The sequence below is a fragment of the Canis lupus genome, chromosome 1, assembly GCF_048164855.1.
Source record: "Canis lupus baileyi chromosome 1, mCanLup2.hap1, whole genome shotgun sequence".
In the NCBI taxonomy this organism is placed as follows: domain Eukaryota; kingdom Metazoa; phylum Chordata; class Mammalia; order Carnivora; family Canidae; genus Canis; species Canis lupus.
The window spans coordinates 19,732,684-19,748,221 of NC_132838.1; the positions used below are offsets into that span (position 1 = coordinate 19,732,684).

Here is a 15,538-nt window from a genome sequence, read left to right on the forward strand (position 1 = left end):
TGAGAGACCCAAAGAGAGAGAGGCAGAGACCCAGGCAGAGGGAGAAGCAGGCTCCATGCAGGGAGCCTGACGTCGGACTAGATCTCCGGGACCCTGGGGTCATGACCTGAGTCACCTAGTTGCTTTCATTATCTGATGTCCTCCTAGCAATGGACCGATTAACTATAGGAGCAGGGCCAATACCGAAGTCCTACACTGTGCCCCCCCACCCCCACCCTGGGCGGACAGGAAGATCCAGTCTTTCATCCCTTTATCCCACAGTCCTAACACTCAAGCTGCCACCCCTTCTCAGCCCTTTTGCTGCCTTCCCAGATAGGACATCTAACAATCCCTGGATGTTTTGGGGGGCATCCCTGAACTCACACACTGGACTGAAATGCTCAAAATACCTGCCCAAGTCACCTCACCCCTTCTATCACCTTTTGTTATATGCTTCCTTGTTCTATTTTTTAGAAATTTAGTGCTTTTAAATTTAGTTTTATGAAACTACACACTGTTTAAAGAGTCAAACAGTTCTATAAGTTAGTACAAAAGCAGTAGTTCCCTCAACCTCATCCCCATTTTCCACTCTGCAAAAACAACCACTTTTGGCTCACTGAGAAAATCCTACATTGCCACTTTCTTTCTTTTCTTTTTCTTTTTTTTTTTTTTTTTTTTTACATTGCTACTTTCTAATTTTTTTTCCTTTTTAGGCTTATCTTTAAGCTTAAAATTCCTTATTACAGTCAATGAAAATTGAGTTCTCCCTCACATATATGCAACTTACTCGCACACATCACACACACACCCATGTCCACTCACACACATTCATGTACATAGTCTGCCTTCTTTCTCTGCTTATTCACCACAGTTATTATATAATAAACATTTAGTATATTTTCACCATAATGTGCATGCTACTCAGAGCTCAACCATGTGACTTATCATGGTTAAGTTTTTCAATACTACTTTCCCCCCCTGCCCTATATATAGATAATAATTATCTCTTGTTGGTGATGGTTTTCTGTATTTTTCAATAATTTACCTAATTGTATAAATCTGGAACACAGGGAAGGAAGTAAGCTACAGAGCAGAACAGAGCCCAGAGCCCAGCCTGGGAAGTGAAACAGTCAGATGTTGCAAAATATCTGGAACATGGTTTGATACATTCAAAGAAACCTTAGTGAATTTAATCCAGTCACTGATTAAGATGCTTCTCATAAAGGAAGGGCTACCACACCTTGAAACACAAAAGCCAGTCTCCCAGAATTCTCTTCTCCATGCAATCCACAGGGTGGCTAGGTGCCTGAGGTTACATTCCTAAGAGGTACCAGCTCATGAAAAAGTGGGACAGGGTTTGTAAGCATCGATCAGGGGCCAAACCTTATAAGGCATGTTATCTGGATCCCTGGATCCCAGTCTGCCTTCTTCTTAGTTTACCCCCTTATTTTAGGGGAACACATCTAGAGGAAGCTCTGGTTCCTGATAAAAGAGAATGGAAGGTACATTTTTTGGAGATCTTGAATCTCTGAAAATGTCTTTATTATACTCTCATAGTGAATTTATATTTTTGTGTGGTATACCTTATTCTATTTTTGAACACAGTCTTTTAAAAACTGAACTAATGAGTAAGCATCCCTTGCAAGTCTGAGGGCTGTGAATTTTTCTCCTCCTTGGGGCACCTCGATGGCTCAGTCAGGCATCTGCCTTCAGCTCAGGTCATGATCTCAGAGTCCTGGGATCAAGACCCGCATCACGCTCCCTGTTCAACAGGGCCTACTTCTCCCTCTCCCGCTGCCCCTCCCCCCAAACTTGTGTAATGTCACTCAAGTAAATTAAAAAAAAAATTCTCCTCTTCTTCCTTGGCAAGACTTTTAATGACACTGCAATGGAAGTTTTCTTTTATTCTTTAGATTCATTTTTAAAATATGCTTTTCTAAGTCTAGTAGTGACTCTCAACTGAATGGCTATATCAGAGTCTTCAGACAGCTTTTCTTTTTTTTTTCAGACAGCTTTTTTATATCATTATATCCTTCCCATGATACACTGATCACCATTGGCCAAACATAGGTATAATGTGCAAATTAACTCTCCTTCAGCTACTATAAGCATAAATTAGTATTTTCTTTTAAGGCTGTCCTTTCCTATTCATTAAATGATTCACTCTTCTTGGTAAGATTCAATTCAGACAATAAATGTGGTAAAAAAAAAAAAATAAGTCAAATATAAAAGCGCTTAAGAAATTAGAATAATTTGAGATGCCTAGGTGGTTCAGTGGTTGAGCATGCCTTCAGCCCAGGGCATGATCCCGGGATCGAGTCCCACATCGGGCTTCCTGCATGGAGCCTGCTTCTCCCTCTGCCTGTGTCTCTGCCTCTCTCTCTGTGTTTCTCATGAATAAAATCTTAAAAGAAAAAAAAAAGAAATTAGAATAATTCATCAATATTTCCTGAGGCAGCTTTTAGAAACTTCTGAAAACTTGCATGGAAGTTTGGATGTATCTTTTATCTATACATAGAGTATAAATTTGTCTAGTAAATTTGTATCTCTTGGAGTGTTCAACTACACAGAATAATTATTAAGTCATCTAAAAGAACTGATTTATAAATGATTTCTAAGTTAGTTTCAGATCGTTTATTCTACTTACTAAAGCAAATCACTTAGTGGTGGCAATGAGGGGTCAGGAAGCAAGGAAGGGGGACATACAATACTTCTCAAGCACTTAATATGGGCCAGTTCCTCTGCTAAGATGGTTGGAAGCATTATCCCATTTAAACTTCACAACAATCTTACTATCCTCATATTTCAGGCGAAAAAACAGGCTTCTCACCATAAAGTATCTCTCACAGACACACAGTTGAATAAGCAGGGAAGCTGCTTGAACAGCTTGATTTGAACACAGACAATGAGACATGAAAGCCTGTGCCACAACCGTATTTCTTCTAAAATATTCTAAATATATACTTATTATTGCAGACCAACTTGTCAATTCAATTGACTCGACTGTGTTCCATTTTATTTTTCTGATTGCATGAAATCAATAGATTCGCTCGTAGACAAACATGAAGTGTTAAGTTCTACATCATGGTAACATGGATTTATGAAACCTTCAATGATTAAGAGTGTTCTTCAGGGAAAATTTTCCCAACAAAGATAACATAGCCTGTCATCAGTCTTGCCATCTGGAGCATGAACTTCACTCTACCCGCTGTGTCTGCTAAGTGCTCAATGCCTAGTAGGTGCTCAAAAATACCAGCCGAACTGTTCTCAGCCTCACTCTCAAGAGTCTTCATTTTGAAGTCTCTACACTGCCTATCCACCCCTGGCACGACTGCCATGATCTACCTCATATGTAAATCCTAACCCTAACTCATCCCTGGTGCCTGGAATTCTCCTACCTAAAGTCTATCTCATGTACATGTATGGAGTGTGTGTGTGTGTGTGTGTGTGTGTGTGTACCGTGCATATATATACAGCCTCTCTTTCAACTAAAGTCATCAGCTTCTCAACTAGCTGCTTACTTTATCAAATCTTCCCTAGAATGTGACAGAAAAATACAAGGTGCATATTAATGTTTTTGTAGAGTAAAACTGAGTATTCCTTATACTTCTTTTAGGTTGTATCAGCGACACTGAAAAAAAAATGTATATAAAGGGCAAACAGAGTAGCTGGTTTAGTTTCCCAGAATCCTTTTAAATTACGTTTACTCCATTTTGTAAACAAAAATACATAGTTGTTGCTACTGTTTTTTTTAAGATGAAATATTCTCATTCGATTTTTATCCTATCTATCTATGAGTGAGGACTCCTCTTTCTATATATCTACATGAGGACAAATATATACAGGTTCATGACTGTCTTCACCTCAAATACTTACATTTGTGATTAAAAATTTCAAAGTAAGAGTAAAAAGCCTTTATGCTTCACAATTTTAATCTCAGAAATCATGGGGAAACTCAAGAATGCTAGTCAATTTAATTATCCTTTTGTGTAGTAAAAATGATTATAAAGTATCATGAAGAACTCTTCCAAACTCCACATCCATTTTAAAACCTGTTTTCCCCCTTTAACGTGGTTTGCACAGTAAAAGTAATCATTCACAGGTATGACATAAAGTCTGTGAATTATGAGACATTGTTGTCATTACTTTTGTGAATTACAACTTTTGGTCATATGGGTTTGATATCAATTATAAGGGCAATTTATGTAATATACAGATATATAATAATGTGCCACAATCTAATGCAATTCATTATCTGAGAGGTATTATTACATAGCTCACAAAAAGGCCAAACTGGAAGTTCATCCTGAAGGTTATTCACTCATACGGAAGGCTTAAAACAACAAACAAACAACAGTTCCTACATTCTTATCCAACTAAGTATGTCTCCTTTTTCCTATTCAGTATAAATTTATCAAAAAGAATATATAATATTAAATTGAAATGTGTATATGTACTGGTGTATTAATGTGTGTGGATTTATATGACTAAAATAATTTTTACTTTATCTAGAAAATATGTAAAATTGCCTTCCTATACTAATTGTCTATGGGTGGGTTTTTTTTTAAGATTTTATTTATTTATTTATTTATTTACTTTATTTATTTGAGAGAGACAGATAGGGCACAGGGAGGAGGGCAGAGGGAGAAGCAGACTTCCTGCTGAGCACAGAGCCAGCCAGCCATGGGGCCAACTCCAGGACCCTGATATGATGACCTGAGTAGAAGTCAGATGCTTAATTGACTGAGCTACCCAAGCACCTCTTATGTTTATTTTTTTAAGAAAACAGGAAGTCTTTTCTTCACATATTAAATATTTCTTTGCACTATATAAAATAAACTATATCACAAATTAAAATAGAAGTATCTATATTTCAAAGAGAAAATGATGTTTCACAATAAATATATGTTTCCTTTTTTTCTTATGAGATTTTTTTTTTCAGTGACTTGGTTTTACATAAATTACTTCTATTTAAGAGCACAAGATATAGAGGCAAACCGCCTGGATTCAAATCCTAACTCTGCCATTTCCTATGAGCTTTATGTGGAAGGTTACTTACTTTCCTCTCTCATAAAATGGAATTGATAATGAGGATTTATTACAATTAGTTGTGAGGATTAAAAAGAGCCTAGAGTACAGCCTGACATATCAGGTACTCAATAAATACTAGTGAGGTGTGATACTTACTACTTTAAGTCCCTGATTTTTCTTTTTTTTAAGATTTTAAGTACTCTCTACACCTAACATGGGGCTCAAACTCACAATCTCGAGATTGAGAGTCACAGGCCCTACTGCCTGAGCCAGCCAAGCACCCTAGTCTGATTTTTTACATGTATTCTTTTAGATGAGTTTGTTAAAATGATGTCATGGAACAGCAGGGTACTCTGGGGAAACAAAGTTCAGTGTTACCATAGCAGCCAGGCAAGCTCGAGATAGGAGTGTCTTTGTGCCCTTTGTAGGGCCTTAGATACCTCGTTAAGGTGTTTGGATTTTGTGCTATAATAAATGGGAGGCTATTAAACAGCACTTAATGAGGGTGAAGGTTGATGGCTTCCAACACTGAGCAATGGAAGGCATAAACTAAAAAGGAAAGCAAGGGAATGAAGATAGGGAGATGGTTGCAGGAGAAAATAATAATCAGACATAGAAAAAATGAAAGTCTGGATCTATGCATTCTTTATGGAAATGGAGAACAAGGAAATCACCAGAAGATATTTAAGAGATGCATTTTACAAGAACTGGCACTAACTACATGTGGACATTGTTGGAAAATGGGAAAGCCAGGATTATCTCTTAATTTGTAGTTTAGGATGGTGGGTGGTTGATGGTACCCATAGTGACGCCTTTAAATGAGATATTAATATGAGATAAAAATGTAAAAGGAGATGAGTTTTAGTAAAAAGTAGGGCTCATCTGAGACCATACCTAGTATGTATACCTTCTAAGCTCAGCAGGTATGTCAAGTATAACAAAATAGGAGTTTAGTATAATAAAGACTTTGGATAATTGTAAATTAATATACAATAGGTATCTATAGGACAGTCCAGCAGGTGATATGTTAATATGATATGTAGAAGAAAAGCCTCGGTTGGAGACACAGATTTGATAGTTATTAACATAAGTGGTAGTTAAAAAACAAAGAAAAGGGAAATCCAATCATCCAGAAGGGAAGTATGAGAAAAGAAAACAAATGACTAAAGGCTATAATTTGGCTGTATTTTAATATTCTTATCAGAAACTCTCAAATACTATATTTAGGAATGTTCTATTTAACACCCTAACAACATACAACTAAAGCCAAGTGTTAAATACCATACAAAATTTTAATTCACATTTTCTTCCCCCTGATTAAAGGTACAGAAATGTAAATTATTTGGAGTGGTGTATTTCACTCAGAAATCTACACTTTTGTTTTTCTTGATATCTGTTTTCATGAGAACAGCATGGTAAATAAACCTGAGTGTTAGTAATTTACACTCATTCAAAGACCTTAATATAGTAAACTGATTTTGTAGCAGGTAACATTCTGAAGTCAAAAGCAAGGGCAGTGGTAACAATTTAGAATAAATGACTTAAAATTCACATAGATCTAGTACTGTTTTTCAGACCATAAATTATAAATTAAAGAATGAGAAAGGAAAAGGGTGCAATGCAGAAGGTTATTCTAGTTTAATAATCATAAGGCCTCTGGCTCTGTGTTGGAAAGTACTTCGGATTTCTAAATTCATAATGCCCCAAATTTTGTTCTTTGGAATTTTTGTGTATTTTAACAGGATGAATTTCCCATCTTTCAGTCAAAATAAATGTATAGATATTTTATGAATAAGACCCTTAGTAAAATGCACAAACCAATATTTAGTCTCAGACTAGATGTCCTTTTCAGCTCTATTTCAATATACTAGAGATGTTGACTTTAGTGTATGAAGACGTGTTAATGTGTCAGCTTTATATTGATGACTTCAAAAAGCTAGACAGAACAATAAATATCGCATTTTACATGTATGCAATGTTTAGTTATAAACACTACTTATATTTAAGTAGTAAGCAGTTAATATATAAATATAAGTATTACTTATATTTACTTATAAATACTTAATTATTATACTTATTATACTTATAAATAATTATTATAAGTAATACTTAAGCACTTATATTTAAGTAGCCTTATGTTGCAGTAGTCCTACATAATTTAAAGAACAAATTTAAAAAGAACATTTAAAGAATATGTGATGATTTTTCCTAAAGGAGATAATCTTTTGGTCTAAAATTAGAATAACACATTTATATTTTAAATAATAAGGGCAGCCCCAGTGGCACAGCGGTTTAGTGCCGCCTGCAGCCCGGGGTGTGATCCTGGGGACCCGGGATCGAGTCCCACATCGGGCTTCCTGCAAGGAGCCTGCTTCTCCCTCTGCCTGTGTCTCTGCCTCTCAGACTCTGGCTCTGTGTCTCTCATGAATAAATAAAAAATAAAATCTATAAAATATAAATATAAATATAAATATAAATATAAATAGACATCCAGCAATTATCAGGCTTATGTCTGATATCAAAAGCTTTATAAAAGGTAGACTGTGACATCATCTCACATTTGAAAAGAAAGAGATGCTGAAGTTCAATGAGTTTAAGAACAGGGCAGCCCGGGTGGCTCAGCGGTTTAGCACTGCCTTTGGCCCAGGGTGTGATCCTGGAGACCCGGGATCGAGCCCCACGACGGGCTCCCTGCATGGAGCCCTCTGCCTATGTCTCTGCCTCACTCTCTGTTTCTCATGAATAAAAAATAAATAAAAATTTAAAAACCTTTAAAAGAACAGTAAGCAGTGTGGATTGGAGTTTTGAAGTCAGGCAGGACTCATTTTACATCCCAGACCTACCATTTCTTAAAAATGTGATGCTGCACAAGTGACCTCTCTGACTTTGTTTCCTCATCTATATATCTGGAAAAGTATCAGTATCCACTTCAAAGACGGTTGTTAGGGTCAAGTGTAAAATGCTTGGTACGTAGTAAATTTCCAATGAATGTTATTTTCCATTTCCTTTACCTTCTCTATTTTGTCTTTTTTCCATGGCATTTCTCATTCCTTTTTTTTTTTTTTTTTACAAATTTCATTTATTTTTTATGAGAAATATAACAAATACAGTCAACGCACCCATTCAAATCCACATATCATTGCTGTTTTTGTTGTAAGCGGCTGAATGTGTCAACTGTCCTGCTGATCTACTATCAAGCAATCTCTTTTTGACAATGTCAGTGACTTCTGACCCTTTATCACTGGTATATGGACAGTGTGTCCTGCTGTATTGAACAAGGCATGGGATACTGCAGTTTGACCCTCAGAAGAATTTAGCGACTTTCTTAAAGGGATTCATGCAGGTTTGTGAATACAATCTTTCCAAAATTCTTTTCAACTACAATGAGGGGTAGGTTTTAAACCGCAATATTTAAGGGACACACAGCTTCACTGTCACTCAGAATGCCACCTTTTAAAACCGTTTTTAAAACGCAATATTTAAGGGACACACAGCTTCACTGTCACTCAGAATGCCACCTTTTACCATGATAAAAACTACATAAAGATAATTAAGTCCACTAAAAGGTCTATCTTAAAAAAAGATTATAACTTATGTAAAATTTTTTCTATATGTCATTTTTTAGTGAGATTTACTCTATTAATATAATTATGACCTATTTAAATATTGTAAGGAAAACAAGAACATATCATTTACAAATGACCATATATCTAAATAAACATTTAAGCTATACTACTAAAAATAAAATTATACTGTACAAACAAAACAATCACACATATACAGCATATTTGTGTGATGCTGAAATTATAAGCTAAAAAAAATCAATGCCATTCTTTTTTGCTGTAAAAAAATACCATTATTGTTGTTAAAACAGATTTTTATAGAGTATTGCAAAACCTGAAGCAATTCCAATGAAAAAGAATGAAAAAGTACATTTCCCATGCATACTATACTATAATATATAAAAAATTACACGAAATAGGTTTTAATATTTTTTCTTCATAAAAACAATATTAATCTATGAAAATGGCTCATATAGGCTTTGATCTGTAATTGAAAACATTTGGTTAAAGGAAAGAATCTGATGAACCTTAAGATAGAATGCTGAGTAAAACTGAGTGTGTGTGTTGACCAAGGCACACTGCCTTCCTTACTTTGTAGAGCCGATCAATAGATATTAGCTTTAAAAAGAAAGATATAGAAAGAAGCTGCCGCATATTTTTTAAATGACAAGGTGAAGGTTTAAATTGTCTCAATCAAGACTCAATTTTTTCTTCCCAGTTTTTCCAGCTGTTCTCTTCCAGTTAAGACACTTCATTTCAAATAAATTTAATTAGTTCCAATTGATCATAGCTAACACTTACATAGCTTTATCCATGCTTCTCTACTTTTATAAAGCAAACACTAACAAAGCCTGCTAGGCTCAGATCCCTGTCATAAGACAACGTTCATACCTCATTCTTTCTTACTCAAACAGAAAAATTTCAAAAATAATTATTCTGTCTAAAGCACTAAATTATATTTCATATTTAATTGGTATCTTGGTCAGTTGTTTAATTAAGGTAATTGAAGAACTAAGCCCCAGACTGCTACAAATATAAAATTAATATAACTATGTATATTAGCCTACCTAGAGATTCCAAATAAGAATGCATTCAAAATATAGGCAAATATGTTGCCATGATATGATTTCTATTTATTTAAGAGAAGATATTAGTGGAGCAATTTCTTTTAAGTAACCAAAGAAACCCCAGATTTTTCAAAGTGAATGGCTAACTAACCTGCCCAGATCTCCCTTCTGTAGTACACTTGTGCTCTACAATGGTGGAGATCCCAAAATAGGATTATTGTGCCTGAAACAGGCTTCTCTCAAAGCACCTACCATATTTTTCATAATGTAATTTATATAGAATTCTAGTCAATAAAAAGAAATATGGTTTTCTTCTAAACCCTCACAAAAATCTATACCACATCTTAATCAAGTCACACAATTCAAAGGTAACCTAAACGATCTACAGACTGCATGCTAGTTGCTTTGACAACATGTTAAGGAAGGCTTTTTTAGTTATCTAAATTCTTTGAACATTCTTGCCTCTAGTAGCCATGGCATGAAATGAATAAATCAACTGATCAAAGCCATTCACCACATATGTTTAACTTAAGTTCGTACAAATTAAAATACAGTTTATGTAGCATTGATTCTCCAAACTAGATTTTCATTTTTAAGCTTCTTGATTTTTTTAACAATAAAATAAAAGCACAGTCCTGTGCTATTTGCAGTCTTATGACTTTGGTAGTGCATAATTCAAAATTCCAATGTACTGACTTAAAAGTGCTTGAGGACTCAAAAATTTAGCTTTTATTCCAGAATGCAAATTGAGTTATTCTACTGTTTCAAAGGCAACTTTGTTTCCCCTGTGAATAAACCAGTCTTTATTAGAGGGCCTTAAAATTAACAGGGAATTAAAAGATATCTACAACATTTAAAAAAGCAATGAAAAAAAAAAAAAAAGACAAAAGCAATGAAAACAGAATAAAGAACTAGTTTTAAAAGATCCACAAGTGAAATAATTTCCTCTAATAGCTACTGATGCAATTCCATAATTGCGAAGTGATAAATGACTTTCAGAAAAGTTGGAAATTTCTGGAATCATTTCTATTTATACTGAAGTTAAATTTTTTTAAATCAATGAACTGACACATTAAAAGGATTAAAAAGTAGCAAGTAATAAGCACCACCATTTTTACTGAAAACCAGATGCTCCCCACTTTAGTCAACAAGTTATTTGCAGCAGTAGCACAAGGCTCCAGGTTTTTTATTACATGCTTTGTAAATTTTCAAGGGAGATCATTAGGCTCCCTCAACTTCCTTCCAGTGAAAAAAACAGTAAAGAACCTGCCACACAGAGCTTTAGAAGAAAAAAAATCAACAAATTGTACTGATGTTTTCTAGGCATGCTTCTTTTCAAATTATTGATTAAGTTACTATTTGTTGCTTCACAATAATTATAGATTTATATGGCCAGATTTTATATAATAACCATCCATACAAAAAAGTGTATCTTTCTTAATACCAATAAAAATATTTATAGTGGGTTGTTTTTAATCCTCTGTACATTAAAAGAAATTGAGCTGAATACATTTGGAGATCTGGTAACTGAAACTGATGTAGGTCTACAAAAAGATAGGCCGAGCATATATGAACATAAAACATATGGAATATGGAACATATTTGGTATATGGCTAAATTTCATTTTATGTCTTTATTTACGTAATAAATAATACAGGTAAGAATGGTCAATATCTACACAACATAAATAACTTTAAAAAGCAGCAGTCACCTGTATACCTAAGCTATAGGTAAAGAGAGTATCTGTAGGTTTCCCTACACAGCCTATATTGCATATATTGCCATTAGGACCGCAGTATTCTGCAGCTTACCCTATAATTGCAAAACCTTTCATAACATAATAGGTGTATTCCTCTACACGTTTCAAGGCTTTAGTAATGATCCTAGCCTCTGAATTAGAAGGTCTTCAGGAAATCAAATGCACAGCTAGCAGGTTCATTGTTATAGCAACAATGAGCAAACCTAGACCAAATAAACAGTTCTGCTTTTTTCCACTTCAAGATCAAAAAGGACATTAAGGAGTCTCATAAAACTAAACACTCCATCAATACAAGTTTCCATCTTTCCCATCAACATATTAAATTCCCTTATAAATGATCTAAAAGCATTTTCCAACATTGGACAAAGCTTGTCTATGTTAAAGATGTCCCTACTTACCAGTTGTGATGTCATCATCTGCAAGGTCATGCTCTTCCTCCTGGACTTTGGCTTCTGGCCCCAGGGCATCAGGAGCAGTGCTGATAGTCTGCATGGCTTCTGCTGAGGCTCCAGCTAGAACAAATGGAATCACAAGGTTTAGTCTGAAAAAACTAAAAGGAAGGTGGACCAAAACTCTTAAAGCTTTTTAATTACTTACTGGGTACAAATGCAATACATTAAAAAAAAAAAAAAAAAAAAAAACTATGTTCACTGCAATCAGGTGGAGACCTAAATTAACAAAATATTCATGTGTACTCTATTTCTTTATATGTATATATGTATATGGGTACAAACTTTACCAACTTACCCGCGATCTAGGAAAAACAGAAGAAGGATGCTTCAGTAAATTACATTTTACTTAATTCCTTTCAACATCTTTGCTTCAGTTACTTTAGGTGATCTAGACATGATTATGCTGCACAGAGAAAAGAAAACCTAAAAAGTGCAAGACCATTTTAAAAGTTTACTTCTTTGGGGGTGCCTGGGTGGCTCAGCTGGTTAGGCACCTGCCTTCAGCTCAAGTCATGATCCCAGGGTCCTGGGATCTGGCCCCAGCATCAGGCTTCCTGCTGAGCGTGGAGCCTGCTTCTCCCTCTGCCTGCCACTCTCCCTGCTTGTACTCTCTCTTTCTCTCTGTCAAATAAATAAATAAAATCTTCTAAAAAATAAAAAATTTTTAAAAATAAAGATATACTTCTTTTTAAAATGTTTGTTTATAATTGGGGGGCCAGAAGGAGGGATGATGACAAGTGCTCTGGGTCTCTGTAAGAGTCCTAAAATGCACTGTCCAACTATATCTCTGTCTATGGAGGAATTAAATACAAGATTTGATAATTATCACACTGAAAGAATCTTATTGAAGCAGATGGCTGCACCAGATCAGGGGCCAGAAGCTTCCATTCTGTAAATCACCTGAGAACTTGCCAACTGATACAAGTATCTGTTCATATACTATTTTCTGCCCTTGAAGGTGTACTTTGTTGTCTACTACATTATTTCTAATTTGGTAATGGATAGTAGAATGTTTTTATATTTTTCATACAGTTATCAACAGGTATTACTAAAACACAAAATACAGAAATTTCACCATTGGAAGTTACTTTAGAAATTAAGCCTTCTAATCAATCTTTTAAATAAGTACTTCAATAACTGCATACACAGTACCTGTCAAAATATTTTAAAAATCAAAAGCTATAAATATTCAAGGACTTCTTTTTTCCCCAAGGTGTATTAACTTAAACATTTCTATGTGAAATTCAGTCTTGCTGCCTCAGGTTTACCAAAGACATCAAGAGAGGAAAATCTTCATCTTGAACCATTTGAAAAACCCAGAACTAGATCTACCAGTAGATAGTTCCAAGGCCTATTGACCTCAATTTGGGGAGGAGGACACACTATGCTAGTATCACCACTTTCTTCAGATTTCCTCTGACAAAAAAATGAACAGTGCTAAATCAATAGTCGCTGATGAATGCTAAATGGCAAAGCCATCCCTCTGCAGTATCATCTTGTTGGGTTTTCAGGATAAAACTTCTAAAAAAGGAGGGAGATTACTAAAACTATATTATAAAGTTAATTACTTAATTAAAGATGGCTTTCAGTAAAATAACCGCAAGGGGCAGAAAATTAGGTAAATGCCACATTTCTAAAGATTTATTGTTTAAACACAAAATCAAAGATTATGTCATATTAAAATACAAATCTCTGAAACCTCTCAGTCTTGTTTCTTAATACTTGATAATTTTGAAAATGATCAGAGAAATGGGGAAAAGCTGTTAAGGAACAGTTTATTTATTTTTTTTTTTTATGATAGTCACACACAGAGAGAGAGAGAGAGAGAGGCAGAGACACAGGCAGAGGGAGAAGCAGGCTCCATGCACCGGGAGCCGGACGTGGGATTTGATCCCGGGTCTCCAGGATCACGCCCTGGGCCAAAGGCAGGCGCCAAACCGCTGCGCCACCCAGGGATCCCGGAACAGTTTAGATAGTACCAATCTTTTATTAGTATTTTCCTTTCCTAAAAAATTAAAGGATTCAATAAAAAGAAAGCTAGTATGTATGTAGCAACAAGTTTATGAATCCATTTTTTAAAAATTTTTATATTTTTTTAAGAAATTTTTTTAAAAGATTTATTTACTTGACAGAGAGAGAGACACCATAACCAGGGGGAGCAGCAGGTAGAGGGAGAAGGAGAAGAAGGCTCCCTCCTCATCCTGGGCCATGACCTGAGCCCAAAGCAGACGCTTAACTGACTGAGCCACCTAGGTGCCCCTGTAAATCCATTTATATTAATCTCATTTAATCAGAGAGGTTAAGTATTCGACATAACACAGCTACTGAATTTGGGAACCGGTACTGACACATAGGTCTTTCGATTTCAAACCCCCAAATCCTTTCACCATGAAGTTCTTCCAAGGACTGAGTTGCCCAGGGCAGGGTAGGAGGCATGACACAATATCACAGCATAGCATGAAAATTCACGGACTCACACAATACTGAGTACCAACGTTGTCAAAGCCCTGGACGAAGTTCTTGTGCTGCACCTGGTGACTAGTCAGCTGTGGGTAGTCAACACTTGGGACAGAGCTTTTTTTTTTTTTTTTTGGGACAGAGCTTTAAGAACAAACATGCACTTCTCAAAGTAACCAAGGTTTAAGGAAAATGCAAAAAAAAAAAAAAAAAAAAAAGAAAACTACAGATCAATATTGCTTAGTCCCAAAAGTCCCAGCAAAAAGTTAAGGAAATCATATTCAACAACATAGACAAGGAATTATACACTGTGACCAACTGAGATTTATTCCAGGGATGCAAGTGTGGTTCTATGTTCAAAGATCAATCACCCTAACCCAAAATATTAACATGCTAAAGAAGAAAAAGACCATATGATCATGTCCATTATTTGACAAAATTCAACACCAGCCCATAATTAAAAAAAGAAAACTCTCAGAAAAGTAGAAATAGAAGGGAACTTCCTCACTTAATAAAGAGCACCTGTTAAAAATCTATAACATTGTACTTAATGGTGATAGATTGCCTTCCTCCTATTATTAGAAATGAAGCAAAGATGTCCATATTCACCACTCTTATTTAACACAGTACTGGAACTTCTAGCCAGTGTAATAAAGTATGAAAAGAAAATGGATACTGTTTGGAATGGGTAAGATAAACTGACCCTATTTAAGGATAAAATATCTACACAGAAAATCCAAAGGAATATACAAACCCCCCCAAAAAACAAAACAAAACAACCCAAACCTGAATAGGTGAGTTCAGTAAGTTTGCAGAATACAAGAAAATATGTTTTATCAATTATATTTTATATGCTGGCAATGACACTACATTAAAAAATACTAATAATAAAGGTTCAAAAAACTGAAATAAATGTAAATCTAAAAGGAACACATATAGGAGTGCCTGAGTGGCTGGCATTAAGCCTCCAATTTTGACTGTGGATCCGGTCTTGATCTCAGGTTGTGAGATCAAGCCCCACATTGGGCTTTGTGTTCAGCGAGAAGTCTACTTGAAATTCTCTCTCTTCCTCTCCCCCTACCCCTTTCTCCCTGCATACTTGTTCTCTCTCTCTTTCAAATAAATAAATCTGAAACAAAATAACAAAACAGGAATTGTATGCTGAGACTTACAAAATACTGATGAAAAAAAAATCAAAGACGACCTGAATAAATGAAATGGAAAGACATA

At 35.2% G+C, this 15,538-nt stretch overlaps 1 protein-coding gene across 6 annotated transcripts in view; it reads right to left on the reverse strand.

Annotated features, from left to right (window-relative positions):
• Positions 1-15,538, reverse strand: part of WDR7 (WD repeat domain 7) — a 353,105-nt gene that overhangs the window by 184,419 nt on the left and 153,148 nt on the right. For all 6 annotated transcript variants that reach the window (XM_072822456.1, XM_072822427.1, XM_072822446.1 and 3 more), the window contains one exon: positions 11,798-11,911. In XM_072822456.1, the coding sequence (XP_072678557.1) occupies positions 11,798-11,911 (114 nt within the window). The remainder of the gene's footprint in view (positions 1-11,797; positions 11,912-15,538) is intronic.